Consider the following 17,143-nt stretch of genomic DNA (forward strand, 5'->3'; position numbering starts at 1 on the left):
GCCATGGGATCTCCTTGCTGCCAGAGCTCAAGTCCCTGGCCCACTGGAGCAGTGCCTTGGCAAGGCAGCCAGAGAGAAGGCAAAGTGAGGGCAGAGTAGCAACATGTCTGTAACAGGCAGCGGCACTTGCCTGCCACCACCCCAAGTATCAGTTGCCACCAGACCCCACAGCAAAGGGACCCAGGTGCCAGAGATGCTCCTCCAGCTCCAAGAAGTCACAGGGGCTTGGTGTGCTGTGCTGGAGGCAGGCAGGGCACAGGTTAGCAGGTGTACTGCTAGTCACCTGTCTCCATCAGCCCACATTTGGGGGAGCCAAGCCAGGTCCCAATCTCCTCAGTGGGCTCACCACAGCCTGGCTGCACTGCCTGGCCCGGGTGGGGATGGGGTGATAGCTCTTACTCACAAGCAAAAACCTCCTGGCCGTCACCACACCCCCTTCCATCAGGAGAGCACCATGCCAGCCCACCCAAGTGCTGTGCCAGGCTCCAGCCCCAACAAGCCCCAGCACCAGCAGAACAAGCAGCAGTGACAGGAAACATCATGACAGCATGAAGGAAGGAGTCCCTTTGGGGATTGGGCCCTCAGCACAGCAGAAGAGGAGGACACTGGTCCCTCCGAGTGCTATCCCGAGCCCAGGCGCTAACTGCAACTCTGCTACCATCCCCTTTGTCAGCTCTCTGGGGACAGCCAGCCTGAGGGCAAGCACCTCTCCATCAGCTGGAGCCAGCTACAGGAGCCCTTCCCCATGCTGCACAGGTGCACCTGGGCGCAGCCTACACCTCCCAAAAGCAATGAAGCAACAGAGAGTACCAGTGATAGGGAATACACACATTTGGATCCTCCTGCAGCAGGATGGGCTAAGAGAGAGAGAGAGGGCAGGGAGCGGGGGTAAGACAGAGAGAACAGAACAAGAGTGGGTTCATCTCAGTAGGATTTCCAACAAGCACACAGAGGAGAGGCCACAGGCAGGTGCAGCCCCAGGAACATCTTCCTGGCACCTCTGCCAGGTGCGGGATGCTGAAGATGGGAGGGGAAGGGGGAGAGGGGAGGTCTGCTGGGTGTAAGCAGCTCCTCCTGTTTACGGGAGTGGGCTGGCAGTTGTGAAGTCATGTGCAGGGGCTTGCCAGAGGCGTCCCGACCACGCTTTGGCAGCCTGGTGCTGCTGTGTGGCCGGCAGAACAGGATGCAGGGCAGTTGTGGGGATGCCAGCCCCAGAGGCAGGGGGCACTCCAGCCTGCCTCTGCCTGGAGCCACTGCCAGAGAGCACTGGGCGGTACCTACTGTCAATGATGTCCCCAAGGCCCTGGGCATAGAGAAGGTCACGCAGGCGTGCCACCTCGTCCTTCAGCTCCCGGATGAGCTTGTTGTTGGGGTCCTCATTGATGACAGCATTGCAGCGGATCTGCTTGGCACGGTCGGCGTACCTAAGGAGAGGCACAGCCCTGCCTGAGCAGCGGTGGGGGCACAAACCCCCAGCTGCTGGGCAAGTGGGAGTGCCACTGAGCCCCTCCAGCAAGTGGTCCTTTGGAGGATCCCAGTGCCAGGACCATCCTTTGGACTCTTGTCTGAGGTTGCAGGGTCCCCCCACAGCTCCCCCCAGCCAAGGTTGCCACGGAGATGAGGAGAGCATGCGGCAGTGCTTGGATATCAGAGAGACACCCCTGCCCTCACCTGCTGTGGGGGGACAGGGGTACTTCCTCCTACCTGAGGGTGCTGAGGGTCTCATCATAGTTGATGTCAGCAGGACTGAGAGCAGCGACCATGGCCGTTCTGGAGTTGCCCCCTGCCCAGATTGATAGACTTGCATCAGGGAGACGCTGGTCCCTGTGCCAGTCGTCACCTTCCACTCAGCGGCCATGCTTGCTGCCAAGCTTGTACCTCCCACTTGTGTCCTCACCCAGGTTCTCCCGCAGCAGCCAGGTCAGCACCGAGTCCCGGTAGGGGATGAAATCCGTCTTCTTCTTCTTTTTGTTCTGGGGGATGCAGAGCACAGGGAAGTGCTGTCAGGCTGCCTGCTTGCTTCAAAGGGTAGGTGGCAGCCAGTCCCCAGCCATGGGGACTTGGAGGAGGATCACTCCGCCCAGCCACCACAAGCTCAGGCAGCTCTGCTCAGCTCCACAGGTCCTGCCTGTGAAATGCCCTGCCTGGGCTGGGCCAGGTGTTTAACGCCAGATACCAAAAGCCATAGGGTGAGGAGGGTGATGAGGATGCTGAGGGCTCTGCCAGCCCCCAGGAGAAGCATGGCTTGGGTACAGGCAGAGCCTCAACCCCAAACCATCCTGTTACCCACTCCCACCCACATGTGCTAAAAACCAGCCCCTCTTCCCCCACCCCAGCCAGGGCACCTACCTTGTTCGGCCCCGAATCCTGCAAAGAAAGTGGAGAGACAGTTTAAGTGAGATGCTCCCCTCCTCAGCACCTACCACAGCTCCCTGTCCCACAAGCAGAGAGCAGCAGGCGCAGGTCCCCAGAGAGACAGCAGCCTCACCAGCCCAGCTTGTCCCAGCCCCGGGGACAGATTGGAATGTATCTGCCTGTCCCCTGGAGCCAGGATATTCCATCCCTTGGAGCTGAGCTCATTCCCCTGCAGTGCCACCACTCATCTGTGCTCTGGCTACCTACCATTTCAGCCAGGGCAGAGATGACTTTCCCCAGCGTGGTCAAGGACTTGTTGATGTTTGCTCCTTCCTAGTGGAGAGAGGAAAAGCCCAGATGCTCAGGCCCCATTTCAGAGCAGCGCTAAATCCCAGTGCACCAGGAGGATGGGGAAGTCCCAGTACAGGTTGGGCAAAGAGCAGCTGGTCTTACTCAGTAACCAGCATCCCCCAGCTGGGACTGTCCCAGTGGAACTGGCACTGGGCAGCTTTCAAACAAAATCCCATCAAGGATTTTGGCACCGTAGTGGGCAAGAAACCAGGCAAGGAAAGGAGATGTCACAGGTGGGGACAAGGTGGCAGGACGCGGCATTCCCACTGGCGGAAGGGGACCTCATGCCAGCTCTCACCTTTAGTCTTGTGCCCTTCGCACCAGTGGAGTCAGCTCGCTCACTCCCTGCCAGGTCCACCAAGCTGATTTTGCTGACCTGCAGGGAGAGACAAGGCTGTCAGCCCCAGCAGGCACAGCAAACTGGGCCCTGGCACAGAGCCGAGGAGGGAGCAAAGACCTCTTGTATAGTAACACTGCTCTGAAGGCAGAGTTGGGCTCTGTGGGGTCATCATTGCCGGGATTTGGCCAGTGGCAGGGCTAACATCCTTGGAGGCAGGGCTGGAGGGCACCAGCTGCCAAATACGCTGGCCAGGGGCCAGTCCCTTGAGGGACCATGAGCCCAGGATGTGTCTGGGACTTATCACCATCCTGTTTAAACCATCAGGCCACACCATCTCATCCCAAGTGCTGTCCATAACACACAAAGCCCTTCCTGGGTCCATGCGCGTTCCTCTGAGTCGCTCAGGATCTGCACTCACCTTCTCAGTGGTGATGTCTGTCTCAGCATCGTGCCGCTTCTGTGTGAAGATGATGTTGAACACAGCATGGGAGCGGCTGCTGGTCTCATTCATGTTGGTAGCAGCCACTGTGCTGTGGGGAAAGGAGGACAGGGAAGTATGACACTCTGCAGGGGACACTGGAGCGGCTGGTGCTTGGGCCAGGGCTCTTTTCAGGATAGGGTACATGATGGGAAGGCAAGTTTGGAGGACAGGAGAGGACTCTGGGAGAGGATGTGCAAAAGTCTAGGCTTTCTCCTGCTGGCTCCAGTGCATTTTCAGAGCAGGAAGGAGGTAAGGTGAAAATAAGTGGTGGGTACCCAATGCTCAGACAGGAGGGGACTGCCACGTCCAGAGCAGCCAGACCAGCAAAGCAAGGAAGTTAAGCAGGATCTTCTGGAGGGATGTGCAAGCTCTCCAAATCATGGCCATCTCCCGCTCCCCCAACTCACCGAGCCTTGTTCCCAGAGTCCATGAGGTCCTGGATGTCATTGTAGGAGGTCACAGCCAGCTTGGAAAGGTCCTCAACATACGGGCCCATAAGGGGATGCTCCCTCACCCGCAGGTTCCCCTTGTTCTTGGGGTTCAGGAGGTCCCTCACGCGCTCGCAGTATATCTCCATGTAGCTCACCTACAGAAGAGGGCACAGGCAGGACTAGTGGCTGGCAGGATGTGGACACTCAGCAGAATCAGGCCCTGCCCACCCATCCCACACCCACAGACAGGAACCTCCAGAGAGGCGTCTGCACACCAGCATGGTTTGCAGAGCCGGGTAGGAGGCTGGATCCGGACTAAGCAGGCAATGGGGTGCCTACCTCCACAGAGTAGGACATGTTGTCATTCGTTGTGTCGTTGATGCGGGAGAAGAGGTCCTCGCACAGCTGTGGAGAGGAGAGCCGGCTGCTTAGCCCCCCACCAGAAGAATGCTCCTGCCCAGGGTGCCCAGGCCACAGGGATTTCTACCTCTCATCCCAAAAACCAGAGCTCCTGAGTGCTGGGGTGGCTCCTGGGGAGCTGGCAGAACCCCCACTGCTGATATGGGGGGTTCAGCATCCCTAGAGCCCCCTCGGTGCGCTGCTGGGCCAGCACATGGCAGCTCTCAGCAAGTACAGCCAGCTGGGACTCAGTGCTTGGACTACTGCTGCTCACAAACACCACACACAAGTGGCCAGACCAGAATTCATTCAGTCTCGGAGGAGTTCAGCGTGACCCTCATCCCCCTGCTTTCCAGCGAAGACATGCTGGATCGCTGCCACAGCAAGTCTGAAGCAGATCTTTGTAAAGCCTGACCCTACTCCCACCTTGCTCCCCTTTTCCCTGCTCGCTCCACTTTTCCTTTGGGCATCCTACTGGGACCAGGGAAACAGGCAGCTTTTCACCAGGTGGTACCTGTGGAATGATGCCTTGCTGGTCCTTTTCTTGCTTCCCCATCATGGTGTAGGATTTTCCAGCACCTGTCTGCCCGTAGGCGAAGATGCAGACGTTATAGCCTTCAAAGGCATGTTGCAACATCTCCTCACCAATGTCCCGGTACACTTGCTTCTGAGATGCATAGTTGATGTCTGCGGGCTGCAGAGAGGAGGGGAACAAGGAGAAATTTGGCCAGGAGGTCCTCCTGCCTCTTCCCAGTCCAGCCCAGTGCTCCAGGTGGGCTCAGGCCTCCTGCTGCTTACCGTGGTGTGGGACCAGTAGGAATAGTCAAAGCTGAAGCTTTTTGGTGTCTCTTTGGGCTGCTTCGGGTTCAGGATAGCTAGGGGCAAAGAGATGGGAACATGAGGCTATCCGGCCACCCATGGTACCCCCACTATCCACATCCTGCTTGTGGGGGGAGAAGGGTGATGGGGTTCAGTCCGAATTTGTCCTGGAAAGCAGGACCAGGACCCTCTAGCTCCGCAGATGGGTCCAGAGCCCCACAGGAGGTGGGTGTCATGGCCACCAGCACCTGCACCAGCCCAGGGAGCAGGGCAGAGCCTTGCCCAAACACCTTGCTGGGCACTGTGTGGGGGAAATGGCTCCTTCCCTTGGGCTCCTTCCTGCTTCAGCACCTGCCTGTGGGAGCCCGGCACTGGCACAGGAGGATCACAGCCTTCCAGCCACGCCCAAAGCCACACGTGTTGGCACTGAAGGGTGCGAGCAGCCACGGCCCCATCTGGGGTCCCCCAGGCCCCCTCTGGCTCCTGCCCCTCCTCCCCTGCACTTTCTTTTGGGTACCCAGCCCCAGCAGGGTGATTAATGCCTTGTGTTACACCGCCAGCAGAAACAAGAGCCTGCTTTTTCCCATCTCGCTAGTGAAAAGGACGTTGCCATGGAAATTGGAGACTGCATCACTTCTCATCCTCCGTCGACACTTCCCCCCCACCCACCCTGTAGAGCATTTACGACGGGTTTTTTTATTGAAACAACAGATGCATCAGAAGAAACCCAAACCAGCTGGGTAATCACGAGATCCAGCCATCAGCCATGTTAGGTGTCATTGAAATGACCTTGCGGGCCAGCACAGCACAGCTCCCATGTCCCCAGCTGCTCCCTGCCACCACTGGATGAGGAGGCTGTACAGCACCAAGGCCAACAGAGCTCCCTCCATCACAACCCGAACCTGCCCTGGGGCCAGCACTTGGCCAGGGCTTGTGTCTGCTCAGGACTCAAGCTGGGACCTTCCCAAGCAGCCCCAGGCATGGTGCAACCTGCTCCCCATGGGGTCAATGCGTGGTATTTTGGATACAGATGCTTTCTGCTCCAAAGTCCTCCACTGCCACAACAGATTCTCTCCCAGGACGGATCTGCCACTTCTGGCTGGAGACCCATCCATCCCTGCCAGCAAAGGCAGCAGGGCAAGCAGGTGGAGGGTGGGAAGCAGGGTCAGGATCCAGCCACACACACGAAACCACAGCACGGTGCTACTCAGATACCCCTTGCTTTGGGCAGGAGCCCAGCTACAGCACCAAAGAGGGGCCAAGCACTGGCTCCCTGCCTGCCCACTGGAGGCAGCATGACTCAGATGCTCCAGATGTCTCCTGCATCTCATGGAGACTAATTACCAGAGTCAGAGCTGCTCTCTCAGGAGAAAGGGCTGGGCAGTAACATCCCCATAGCTACTGCCCATCACAGAATCACAGGATGGTAGGGGTTGGAATGGACCTCTGGAGATCATCTTGTCCAAACCCTCTGCTTAAGCAGGTACCCCTAGAGCAGGGGGCACAGGGCTGCGTCCAGGCAACTTTTGAATATCTCCAGGGAAGGACACCCCACAACCTCCCTGGGCAGCCTGTTCCACTGCTATGTCACCCTCACAGTAAGGAAGTTTTTTCTCATATTTGACTGGAACTTCCTGTGTTCCAGCTTGTGCCCATTGCCCCTTGTCCTGTCATTGGGCACTGTTGAAAAGAGTCTAGTCCCGTTGTCCTGACACCCACCCTTTAAATATTTATATGTATTGATGAGATCCCCCCTCAGTCTTCTCTTCTCCAGGCTGAACAAACCCAGGTCTCTCAGCCTTTCCTCATAAGGGAGATGCTCCAGTCCCCTGGTCATCTTGGTAGCTCTCTGCTGGACTTGCTCAAGCAGTTCCCTGTCTTTTAAACTGGGGGACCCAAAACTGGACACAGCACTCCAGATGAGGTCTCACTAGGGCTGAATAGCTGCATCCCACAGCTGCAAACAGATACTTGAATCTCCCTGATGGGATCCAGGCCAAAATGGCACCAGGCCCCTCTGGGCAGTGTGCAGAGCCACAGGGGCTGCCCATCCCTGCTGGTGCTGGTTGGTGTGTAGAGGGCATGTGAGTGGCCATTGCAAAGAAAAGCAGGTGTGGAGGCCATGCAAGAAGTCAGGTGGAATATCTCTGATGGCTCCTGGGTTTCACCTGGCAGCTTTGCCATGCCACCTGGCCCCCCAGTTCTCAGCTTGGGTCTGTCTCTGCCCTGTGGAGGTGACCCTTGCTGGAATGAACAGGAACATCACCAGAATGAGTCCAAAGGGGGCAAAAGAAGGAGCGGGTAGGATGGGGCCGCACAAGGTGGCTGTTCTGCATCCCAGTGCCAGCCCACGCTGGTCACGGAGCAGAGGAACAGCTGGGGATGGCGCTGAGTGGCTCTGGGCATCCCAGCTGCAGCTGCCCAGCTGGCCTGGCAGGCCAGAGACCAGGACACAGGGGAGAAGGCAGGAGACCGAGAGCAGCAGATCTCCCATCCCTGAGCTATTCAGCTCTCCCATGACCCTTTCGTTCCCATTTATTTGCCTCTGTATGGCTGTCTGCTGCTGGTGGGCTTTTCCTCTCCTGTGACGAGGCATCCCAGGGCTTTTGCAAAGCTGCTGCAAAAAGATTTGTGCTCTGGCCAAAGGGGATTAAAAAAGGAGGGGGGCAGGGAAGGCAGACATACAGACAAGAGGGGGAGGATGAAAACATTTGGAGATGGCCCTCATCTTCACCCTGAAGAGCCAGCGGCCTGGCAGAGTGTAGCAAGTGGGCAGGCCCTGAGCAGACTAAAACCTAAGACCCACAGGAGAGAATATAATTGCTGTATTTTAAAGCCCACAGAGGCATGGCTCCGGATGGAGAATATTAATGGCCTTGAAGGATGAAAGCTGGGTTCCCTTCCTTGCCATCCTGGTGGGAGCTGCCAGGAGAGGGGCCGGGAGTGGCGGTGCCCAGGCCAGTCCCCACGGCTGTGCAAAGAGGGGGATGCCATGGGAACAAAGCAGCAGTATTGGCGTGCAAGCGGGTGGCCGCAGTACAGCAAGCCAACAGGGCAGCAACTCTAAGTTTGGGGGGAAAAGGACAGCACAGAAGAGCTGACCCCTTCCCACCCCGGCCCCTGCTGCCCCCCACAGAGCTTAATGAATTAGGCAGAAGAACAACCTCCCCCACCCCAGTACACGCAGGGGTCTCTGCAAATAATCCTGGGAAGGAAAAAACTTGCTCTTACCACCCCTAACATTAATTTTTGGCTTCTCTGCAAGGAACTGGGGGGCCAAGACAGTCCTGCTCTGTGGCAGGGGGCAGTCAGCACTACCAGCATCCTCCTGCCTCTCCCAGGCAGCAGGAGAAGCAGGAACCAGAGCCCCTCCCCAGCGCCTGCCCCCCAGTCCTCAGGCTGAGGGGATTAGCCAACAGTTTGTCCATTCATGGAAAAAAATGTCGCTGTCAGCAAAGGGCTGGCCCAGGCGTTGCCCGCAGCCCTGCCAGCCTCCCCTGGTGCGGGCAGGGGGACAAGGGGCCTGGGGTATGGCCTGTGGGGGTTGCAGACAGCAGGGCTGGAGACAGCAGGATAGGCACAGGCAGATCACTCTGAGCAAACACAGCCGTGGCAGAGGCATGGGATGCCTGATGCTTTTGACCAGGCCTGGGGTACAGCAGGTTTCCCCCACCCATCAGGGCCAGACAGGAGTCTCCCCTGCCTACACCTAGGCCCAGGCACACATGCAGCTCCTGCTGGGCTGGAAAGACTTCCTCGCCATGAGGGGAGCAGCTCCACACCCTGGGCAGACAGAGCATCCCTGCACAACCTGGCAGGGAGAGCCCCCTGGAACACCAGAGACTAGCAGGTGCTGCCCTATGGACCCCACCCATTCCTGCTCCCCAGGGCTAGGGTGAGTGGGGGACCTGGCAGGGTTACAGAGCCACCCTGCACCCCTGGGTGCCCTCCTCTCCCTCCCACCAGGGTTGTAGTGGCAGCCTGGCAGCACAAGCAGCAGGGGTGGCTGGCATTGGTGTTTCACCCACCACCACTGGTGACACAGGAAGCCCCAGGCAGGCAGGCAATGAGAGAGAGAGTTATTTTAGATGCCATCCCATCTGGAGCCTTCCAGAGCCAAAGAGTAGTGATTCAGCCACCTTTCCCACCCTGCACCTCCAGCAGCAGTTATTTAAAGAGGGGTGCATGGTGGACAGGCTCCTGATGAGACAGTTGGCCCCAAGCCCCCATGCTACATCCCCCCTCCCCAAGCACACCGTTTCCTTGGCAAACTCCGCTCCTGCCCCTCCATCCTGCTGGTGTTGCAGCTCCAAGCCCCATGGAAGCAGGGATGGGTCCCAGCACACTGCAGTGTGTGGTACCCAGCCAGGCAGTGCTGTCAGGAGCCACTTGCTGGCCAGTGCACAGCTTCCATGCTTTGACAGGCAACCACAGACTGGGCACCCTCAGCCCCATATCTGTGCACTGGCATTTCCAGGCTCTTGTGATTCTTCCTCCCCCTTCGCCTGCCAGGGGATGCTGCCCCATTAAGTACCACCAAAACCCAAGGGCAGGGTGCCACATAGATCCTGCCGCTGATATTTCAACAGTAGGACTGCATTTCCCTGTGGGAAAGGTGACATCCTCTCACAATTCCTTCCTCCAAATGACACCAGGTGCTACAGGCATCACACCAGAGATCCAGCCGCCCAGTGCTCGCCACTGTGGCCGGACCATGCACGCTTCTCCCCGGGCAGCAACCAAAGCCTTCCCAAGACCCTCTGCCCCCAACACTGGCACTCACTGGTGGTGCTTCCTGACATCTGGATAATGCATTTAGATTCCCGGCTCATCTCCCGGGAGTTGAAGGGCCGGACGCGCACCGCCACCTTCACGGATGCTCCCGCCATCGTGCTGGCCAGAGGTGGGTCCTGCTAGTGGGGAGCAGCAGCTGTCCTGCAAGGAGGGAAGAAAAGGGGGTTAGGCAAGCTTGCATCCTAATCCCCATCTCACAGCCATGCCAGAAAAATGAACAGAAAGCCTGTGCAACAAAACCTCCTGGGAATGCTGGTTTGCCTTTGTCCTAAAGATGGCATTTTGTTTCATCCCTCAATCTGCCTGCATTTTGCCTCTCCCACCCCCCCTCTTATATCTTAGGTTAGGACCCCCTCTCAGTCCTGGGGGACACCCCTGCCCTTCCCCAGGACAGCACCCAGAGCCTCCATCACCCTGTGGCATCACCTAGTGGGTGTCCACAGCAGGGGGCGGGGCCATGTAGGCATCACCATGACCCATGAGCAGCAGTTTTTCCATCCCAGGGTGCCAGTGGCACTGAGCAGGTAGCTCCCCACTTGCAAGCAAGTCCACAACCCCTTGCCCATTATCTGAGTCTCCTGCCTCCGCTCCAGCCCTAGCAGAGCAAGGACTGGGCAGCAGGACCTGGTGGAGGCAGGGAGAAAAACGATGGCATTCGTGTCAAGAAAAGAGGTGGCTGTTGAACACAGCCGCTGGTATTTGCCTCTCATTCAGCTCCCAGCACAAGCAAAAGCATGGTGTCAGCAGGAGCAGCACCAGCCAGCAAGCCAGTGGTGACTGCACTGAGCTGAAGCTCCCAGCTCACAATCATTTTTCCACTCCTTTTGCTAATAAGATATTAATCATAAATCTCACAAGACGAAACCAACAGCTCTCTCACATCTCCCAGAGCAGATGCTCATCCCAGCACTGGTGTCCGGGCTCTCTGCAACGAGTCCCACCTTCCCTGAGCCCCAGTCAAGCCTCACTAGCATTGGTCAGAAAAGGATGATGGGGTCCTTCCCTTGACCTCCTTTGGGATCAGCTCTGAAAAAAATCCATTCCTGCCTTCTAACACTCATCCCCTCTCCTGCCTGTCTCCTGCTTCCTGAATCCCCATGCTGAGCCTGCCAGCAAAAAAGGAGCTCCAGCACCCCACAGCACAGGCAGGCACCGGCTCCTCCAGCATCCCTGCCCATGGGACTCCTGACTGTGGGACTCCTGTAAGGATGTTTGCAAATGCTCTGGGGCTTTCTGAGCCTGGTATTTGCCAGTGGGATGCTTGCTCTGGGATGAAGGAGATCAGGAGTAAGCAATGGCACAGCTCTGGTTACGCAGACTGTGACCTGAAGGAAGTGGAGCAGTAAGGATGGGTCCTCAACACAAGGTGGGTTTTCCCATGGTGGAAATGAAAAAAAAAATGCAGCTGAATTTGTGAAAAAGGAAGGGGGGGGAGAAGGGGGTAAGAAGGAAAAAATAAATCCACAGAATAGAAAGTGTCTCAAGAGAAGGGGATAGCTTTAAAACTAACTGAGGTTTCATTTCCAAAGGGGGTTGGAGGAAAAACAACATATGCTTTGCCCAAAGGCAGGTATATTCACAGTGCTGTGGAAAAATCTGCAGCCAGAAAGTATTATAAACTTGGCGCTGTCTTTCAAAAACGCTTTGCCTGTTTTAAAAGCAAGCCTGCATCCCTAACAGCCGGCGGAGGACAAATCTTCTCTGGTTAGAGTTCCCAAACCCTCCTCTCACCGCCCCCGCTGGGATGGCTCCGGAGCTCCCACTGTGCTTAGCCAGCAATCACACTCTTAAAACCCACCAGCTCCAGAGTTCAAGCATTTGGTCTCAGGCTTTCTTGAGCGTGGATTATTTTAAGCAGGCATTTAACACCACCAAGTCCCTGAAACAGCAAGTGGGCTGCTGCATACCAACCAGCCTCTGCCTTCCCCACTCCACTGCTTTCTCAGAGAGGGGAGAAAGGAAAAATTAAACAGGACTCCTTGACAAAGTTGATTTTCCCATGAAATTATAGGATATATTTCTGGATGGAAGGGATGCATCCTCACAAAGCCTTTGGCTTGAGCTGCTCCACCCCGTTGCACCATTGGCATTCAGGGACAATGGATCTGTTGCTGGGCTAAACCCCATGTAGCACCCGTCAACTGCCTGTGTCAGATGCTTCCCTCTCCTCCTCTACAGCCAGGACAGCTTTCTTCCCCGCAGTTTTCAGTCTTTCCAGCTCCCAGGGCTTCGAAGAGGTGGGTCAGGTCCCCAGGCTCCCACCTTCCGGCACAGCGCTCAGCAAGAGCCACTGGCACCATAACAGCACACCCACCAGTAGTTCCACCAGCCCCAGGACCAACCACTGCCTGACATGGGCACCTTCAGACCCTGCCCTCATTCCCTCCTGCCCCTGTGCCGTTCCCTTCACAGTCCCCTCCAGCCCTATCACTTCCCATGAAGAAGCTCTGGTTTCTCTTTTGTCCCACTTTTCCAAGCACCTCCTCTTGCTGCGTGCAAATCACCACTGGTGACTGCTCACCCTCCTGTGCCAGGAGTGCCCACTCAACCCCACAGCAGTACCCCTCCAGCCCACCTTTGTTGGCCGTGAGAAGCCTCCTCCTCACCAGCAGAACCCTTCCTCTCTCCCTGCCATCCCAATGCCCACATCCCAGCATATTCCCAGTAAGCCATCTGCCTCACCTCACCCAGCAGCACAGGCTCCTTTCCCTGCCGGTATTCCCTGCTGCAGAGCCACCCGCTCAGCTCCATTTTCTTCATTTCCTTCAGCTTCCGCAGTCAGCAATGTGCCGCTTCCCTCCTGCTTCTCTGCAGTTCTCTAGTCCCATCTCTGCCACAGCAGTGCAAGGACCCCAGGTGGTGCCATGCCCCCTTGGGGAGCACCGACAACCCCCTGCCCACCTCTTTCCCAAGCCTCCTCTCCCTCCCCCAACTCTTATTTTCCCAGCTTGGGCACAGGGAAGAATTCAGCCTGCAGCCCACCTAACAGCAGCCTGCAGCACCACCAGCCACGGCCAGCACCAGCATCACTGGCCACAGGTGCTCAGCATCCCACAGAGGGGACACACTGCAGCAGGCAGGCTGGGGCAGGCAGCCTCCCCCAGGGCAGGCAGGCAGCTTGAGCCTGTCCAGCTCTCTCTGCCTGGGGACAGTCAGCCACCGATTGCTTAACCTGCCATCAAGAGAAATTCAATAGCCACTATCAGCCTTTCACTGGGAGCAGGCCAACACCACAGCCTCACTCCCCACTCCCCTCTCACTCCCCACCTCCTCCCAGGGCCACCCCACACACCAGGGAGATGGCAGAGAAGGACAGCAGAGTTCCTGAGGCCATGGTGTGAGGGGCATATCTGGACCTGACCCCCAACTCTGCAGGGCATCTCTTCCCCAACATCCTGTGCAGCCTGCTGCGCTCTGCCAATCCTCACCGATACACCTGCCAGCCCTCGGTGATGAGCAAAAGGCCTAGAGAGCAATGATTAACTGGATCAGCTAAGATTAATTGGGCAGAGATTAGCTAACAAGAGCTCTCTTAAATCCGAGGGCTATCAACTAGCAGCCCTCCTGCCACTGCTGAGAGGGGACCAGTGGGACAGGGAGCATTATCCCCAAGTACCACCTGCAGCAAGCTCTTCCCTTAAGGATGCTGCAAGGACGTGCTGTGCTGCCTGTCCCCTGGGTGCTGCAGGTCATTGGTGTTTCAGTGATGCTAATGGTGGTTGGCACAGCTTTGGCAAATGAAGAGCCGCCTGCGCCAAGGGAAATCAAGATGAGTTTCTCCTTTTGTCTGCGTGCATCCCCACGTCACCTCGGTGGCAAGGGTGGACGCCCTGTCTGGCTGTGCCTCCTGAGCAACGGTGCTCTCAGCCACTGATGGGCTTTGTTTTAATGAGCCCTTCCCCTGTATCCCTCATTGGGGCCCCCCAGCTCTATCTGGGATTGTGGGACCCTGCCCTCCCTCTGGGGACAACAAGGGCAGTGGGGGACCCTGGGGGCAACTGGTCCAGACAACACAGCACCATCAGCGCTTGCCAGCTGAGCCTGCTGGCTGCTCCCCACTCACCTCCCACCCCAAGCAGGGCAAGGAGCCGTGACAGTGCAGTTTTCCCCAGAGCAGCACCTGCAGGCAGGGAAGTAGCTCAGAGGACAGCCCAGGGCAGGTGCCCCCCCCCGGCTGAAATACAGCCTCCTGCTTCCCAGGCGCCATCATGGGCACCCTGCCCTGTGCATCTTTACCTCCAGCCCACCCTAATGGGGGACACGGCTTTGGGCAGTGTTTGCAGCTCCCTGAGAATTTCAATGCGGATTAAATTTGCAGGCAGTTAATTTAAGGTTGCAGATGACGGGGTTTGCTCACTGCTGGCCAACTCCCTATTCCTGCTGCAGAGTCACCTCACAGTCCATCACCCATTCTCTCCATCCTTTCTTCCACACAATAAAACCCACAGTGGAGAAAAGCTGCCTGGAAAAGGCAATGAGCTCTGGCAAGTTACCAGCATGGCTGGACACAGAGAGGGGTGGACAGCTGGGGTGGGGGTGGAAACACCAGGTCTGGACACCCTCCCGGGGTTTGGGGGCTGCAGCTCTGGCCACACGCAGGGAGGAAGGAGGGGAGGGTGGCAGCATCTGTGCCAGCACCAGTTGCCACCTCCCAGTCAAAATGGGAGGTCAGCGGCAGCATGTGGGGATGGCAGAGCCCACCACACCCCTGGCTGTACCCCATGCCACTGAGGCCACCTGCCAAAGGGCTGCTCCAGGCACTGGGGCGTGGAAGGATGGCTGTGGGTTGTCAAGGGAGATGCTCAACTGGTTCCTTGTTCTCCCCGAGTCCTGCAGTCGAGATGTGGGATCTCAGCAGCCAGAAGACCACAGCACACAGGGGAACTGCAGGGCCAAGGGGAGGGAACGCTGCCCCATGGGGCAAGAGGAGGAAGAGGCAGATGAGGAAGACAATGTGGCAGGTGCAGGGCTGTTCCCTGGGAGCCCAGGTGGCCAAGCACAGGGCTCTGCACCAGCCCCTCCACCAGGGACCACCCCCTGCTCAAGCCAGAAGCCATCAGCGCTGGCCCGCAGTGACATGGCGGCCCTTGCCCAGCTCCCCCCAAGCACAAAGTCAGCAGCAGCAGCTCGTCCTTGTGGGGCAAGCAGGAGACTCATCTTTACATGGACTTTGCCAGCCTCCTGCCCCAGGCAAAAGCCCCAGCCTGGGCACCTACTGCTCCCTCCAGCGCTGCCGTTGACTCTGAAGCATAATGATGATGGTGCAAGATGGCTCAGCTTCATGGCCGCAGCCACCTGCCCCGGAGGGGAGAACAGGGGCTGCTCGAGGGGTGAAAAGGGGTCCGTGTCCCCCCTCCCACGGACTGCGGGTATGGCAGCCTCCCCTCCCCACCCCAGGCTGGTGCCGGGGCCGCAGAGGCGTCGCTCCATCCCTGGTAAGGCCGCCCCTGGAGGGATCCTTCTGGAAGCCAGGGCGGCGCCCACCGCCCACCGCACCGGGGACCCGCAGGCATCCGTGGAGCTCCAGCCCCCCTCCCCCGCGCCTCGGGGGCCCCGCAAAATGGCCGACGGCCACAGCCCCCCGATCCCGCCGGGCCCCCAGGAGGGCGCCTCCCGCTCGCCCCGCCACGCCTCGTCCCCGCCGGGACCGAGAGGGGCGTCACCGCCACCGGGCGCGGCGGGGCTGCTGCATCCCGCACGGTGCCGCCCGCCCCTACCTGTGCCTGTGTCTGTGCCCGTGCCCGTGCCCGTGCCCGTGCCCCTTTCGGTGGGGCGCAGCGCTCAGCCGCGGGCGGGGGGCGCCGGCATGAGGCCGATCGCGCGGTGCGATGCGGCGCCGGTGGCGGCAGCCCGCCCCTGCGGTCCCCGCCCGCCCCGCCCCGCGCCGGCCCGCGCGCTGGTTGGCCGCCGCCGCGCGGGATGAACGGCGGGGAAGAGAAAGGGGGGAACAGGGAGGGCGCGAGCTGGGGATGGATCGGTGACGTCAGCGCATCCCCCCCACCCCCGCCCCGCGCTGCGGAACCGCCGCAAAGGCGCGGGGAGGGGCGGGGCCCCCTGCGTCACCCGGCAACCGTCGCCCGGCAACTGTCCCCCGCATCCCCATCGCTGGTTCCCCGGGCGCGGTAACGCCGGGAGAGCCGCCTCCTCCGCTGCTTCCCGCCGGCCCCGGCACCCTCCCCGGCCCCGGTTGCCAGTATCCACCTCCGGTGACGAGCCTCTTCATCCCCGCGGCCTGCTGACCCCCTGTCCCGCAGCCCCCAGGCCGGCTCCCTGTCCATCTGCGCTGGGGAATTTAGACCCAGCGCAGAAAGATTAGGCCTTTGCCGCCAGCTGTTTCCAGCGGCTCATCCTCCCTCGACCCTCTGCACCCACTGCGATGCGGTGCGTCCCCTCCCTACCCCGCCGCCTAGCCTCCCTCTCCCGCGCCTCGGGGGACCCCTCCCTACCCCAGCCTTTCTCCAAGACTCCCTGGAGGACAGGCAGCAGTGAGGTCTTCATCCACCAACCTGCTACAGCAGGGTGGGTCTCCGGAGGGTCTCTCCTACAAGTGTTTTAGGGAGTGACCATTCCGGTGATGCTGCGAGCATCTGGCAGCCATCTCAGTGGCAGGGAGTCTCCTCAGCCAGAGGAGGACATGGCTGGGGCACAGGATGAAGGGCTGGCTCGGGACCTGCCAGGACACCAGAGCTTCTGGTCGACACTCCAGTAGATGCATGCAATGCTACAGGCTTGGGGAAGAGTGGCTGGAAAGCTGCCTGGCAGAGAAGGACACGGGGGTGCTGGTTGACAGCCGGCTGAACATGAGCCAGCGGTGTGCCCAGGTGGCCAAGGCGACCAACAGCATCCTGGCTTGTATCAGGAATAGTGTGGCCAGCAGGAGCAGGGAGGTGATCATGCCCCTGCACTTGGCACTGGTGAGGCCGCACCTTGAATATTGTGTGCAGTTTTGGGCCCCGCACTACAAGAAGAACATCAAGTTGCTGGAGCGTGTCCAGAGAAGGGCAACAAAGCTGGTGAAGGGTCTGGAGAACAAGTCTTATGAGGAGAGTTTGAGGGAGCTGGGACACACCCAGCTAAGGCTAAACACCTTAGCCTGGAGAAGAGGAGGCCGAGGGGAAACCTTATCACTCTGCAACTACCTGAAAGGAGGTGGTAGCAAGGTGGGTGTTGGTC

General features: G+C 58.8%; 1 protein-coding gene across 20 annotated transcripts in view; it reads right to left on the reverse strand.

Moving 5' to 3' along the window:
- KIF1A (kinesin family member 1A) overlaps positions 1–15,868 on the reverse strand; it is a 42,374-nt gene extending 26,506 nt beyond the window's left edge. For 6 of the 20 annotated variants that reach the window (XM_064457004.1, XM_064457002.1, XM_064457001.1 and 3 more), the window contains exons 1-14: positions 12,653–12,792; positions 9,960–10,111; positions 5,156–5,232; positions 4,872–5,051; positions 4,298–4,363; positions 3,935–4,113; positions 3,465–3,576; positions 3,005–3,082; positions 2,623–2,688; positions 2,350–2,367; positions 1,898–1,973; positions 1,705–1,783; positions 1,282–1,424; positions 831–857 (exon numbers count right to left, since the gene is read on the reverse strand). In XM_064457004.1, coding sequence (XP_064313074.1) covers positions 831–857; positions 1,282–1,424; positions 1,705–1,783; positions 1,898–1,973; positions 2,350–2,367; positions 2,623–2,688; positions 3,005–3,082; positions 3,465–3,576; positions 3,935–4,113; positions 4,298–4,363; positions 4,872–5,051; positions 5,156–5,232; positions 9,960–10,065 — 1,207 coding nt within the window. In that variant the 5' untranslated portion in view covers positions 10,066–10,111; positions 12,653–12,792. Of the gene's footprint in view, positions 1–830; positions 858–1,281; positions 1,425–1,704; positions 1,801–1,878; positions 1,974–2,349; positions 2,368–2,622; positions 2,689–3,004; positions 3,083–3,464; positions 3,577–3,934; positions 4,114–4,297; positions 4,364–4,871; positions 5,052–5,155; positions 5,233–9,959; positions 10,112–12,652; positions 12,794–15,687 lie in introns of those variants that run through there. The other 14 variants (XM_064456995.1, XM_064456990.1, XM_064456989.1 and 11 more) reach the window with 7 other exon arrangements.
- Between the last annotated feature and the right edge of the window lie 1,275 nt (positions 15,869–17,143).

The sequence above is a fragment of the Phalacrocorax carbo genome, chromosome 7 (assembly GCF_963921805.1).
Source record: "Phalacrocorax carbo chromosome 7, bPhaCar2.1, whole genome shotgun sequence".
NCBI lineage: Eukaryota > Metazoa > Chordata > Aves > Suliformes > Phalacrocoracidae > Phalacrocorax > Phalacrocorax carbo.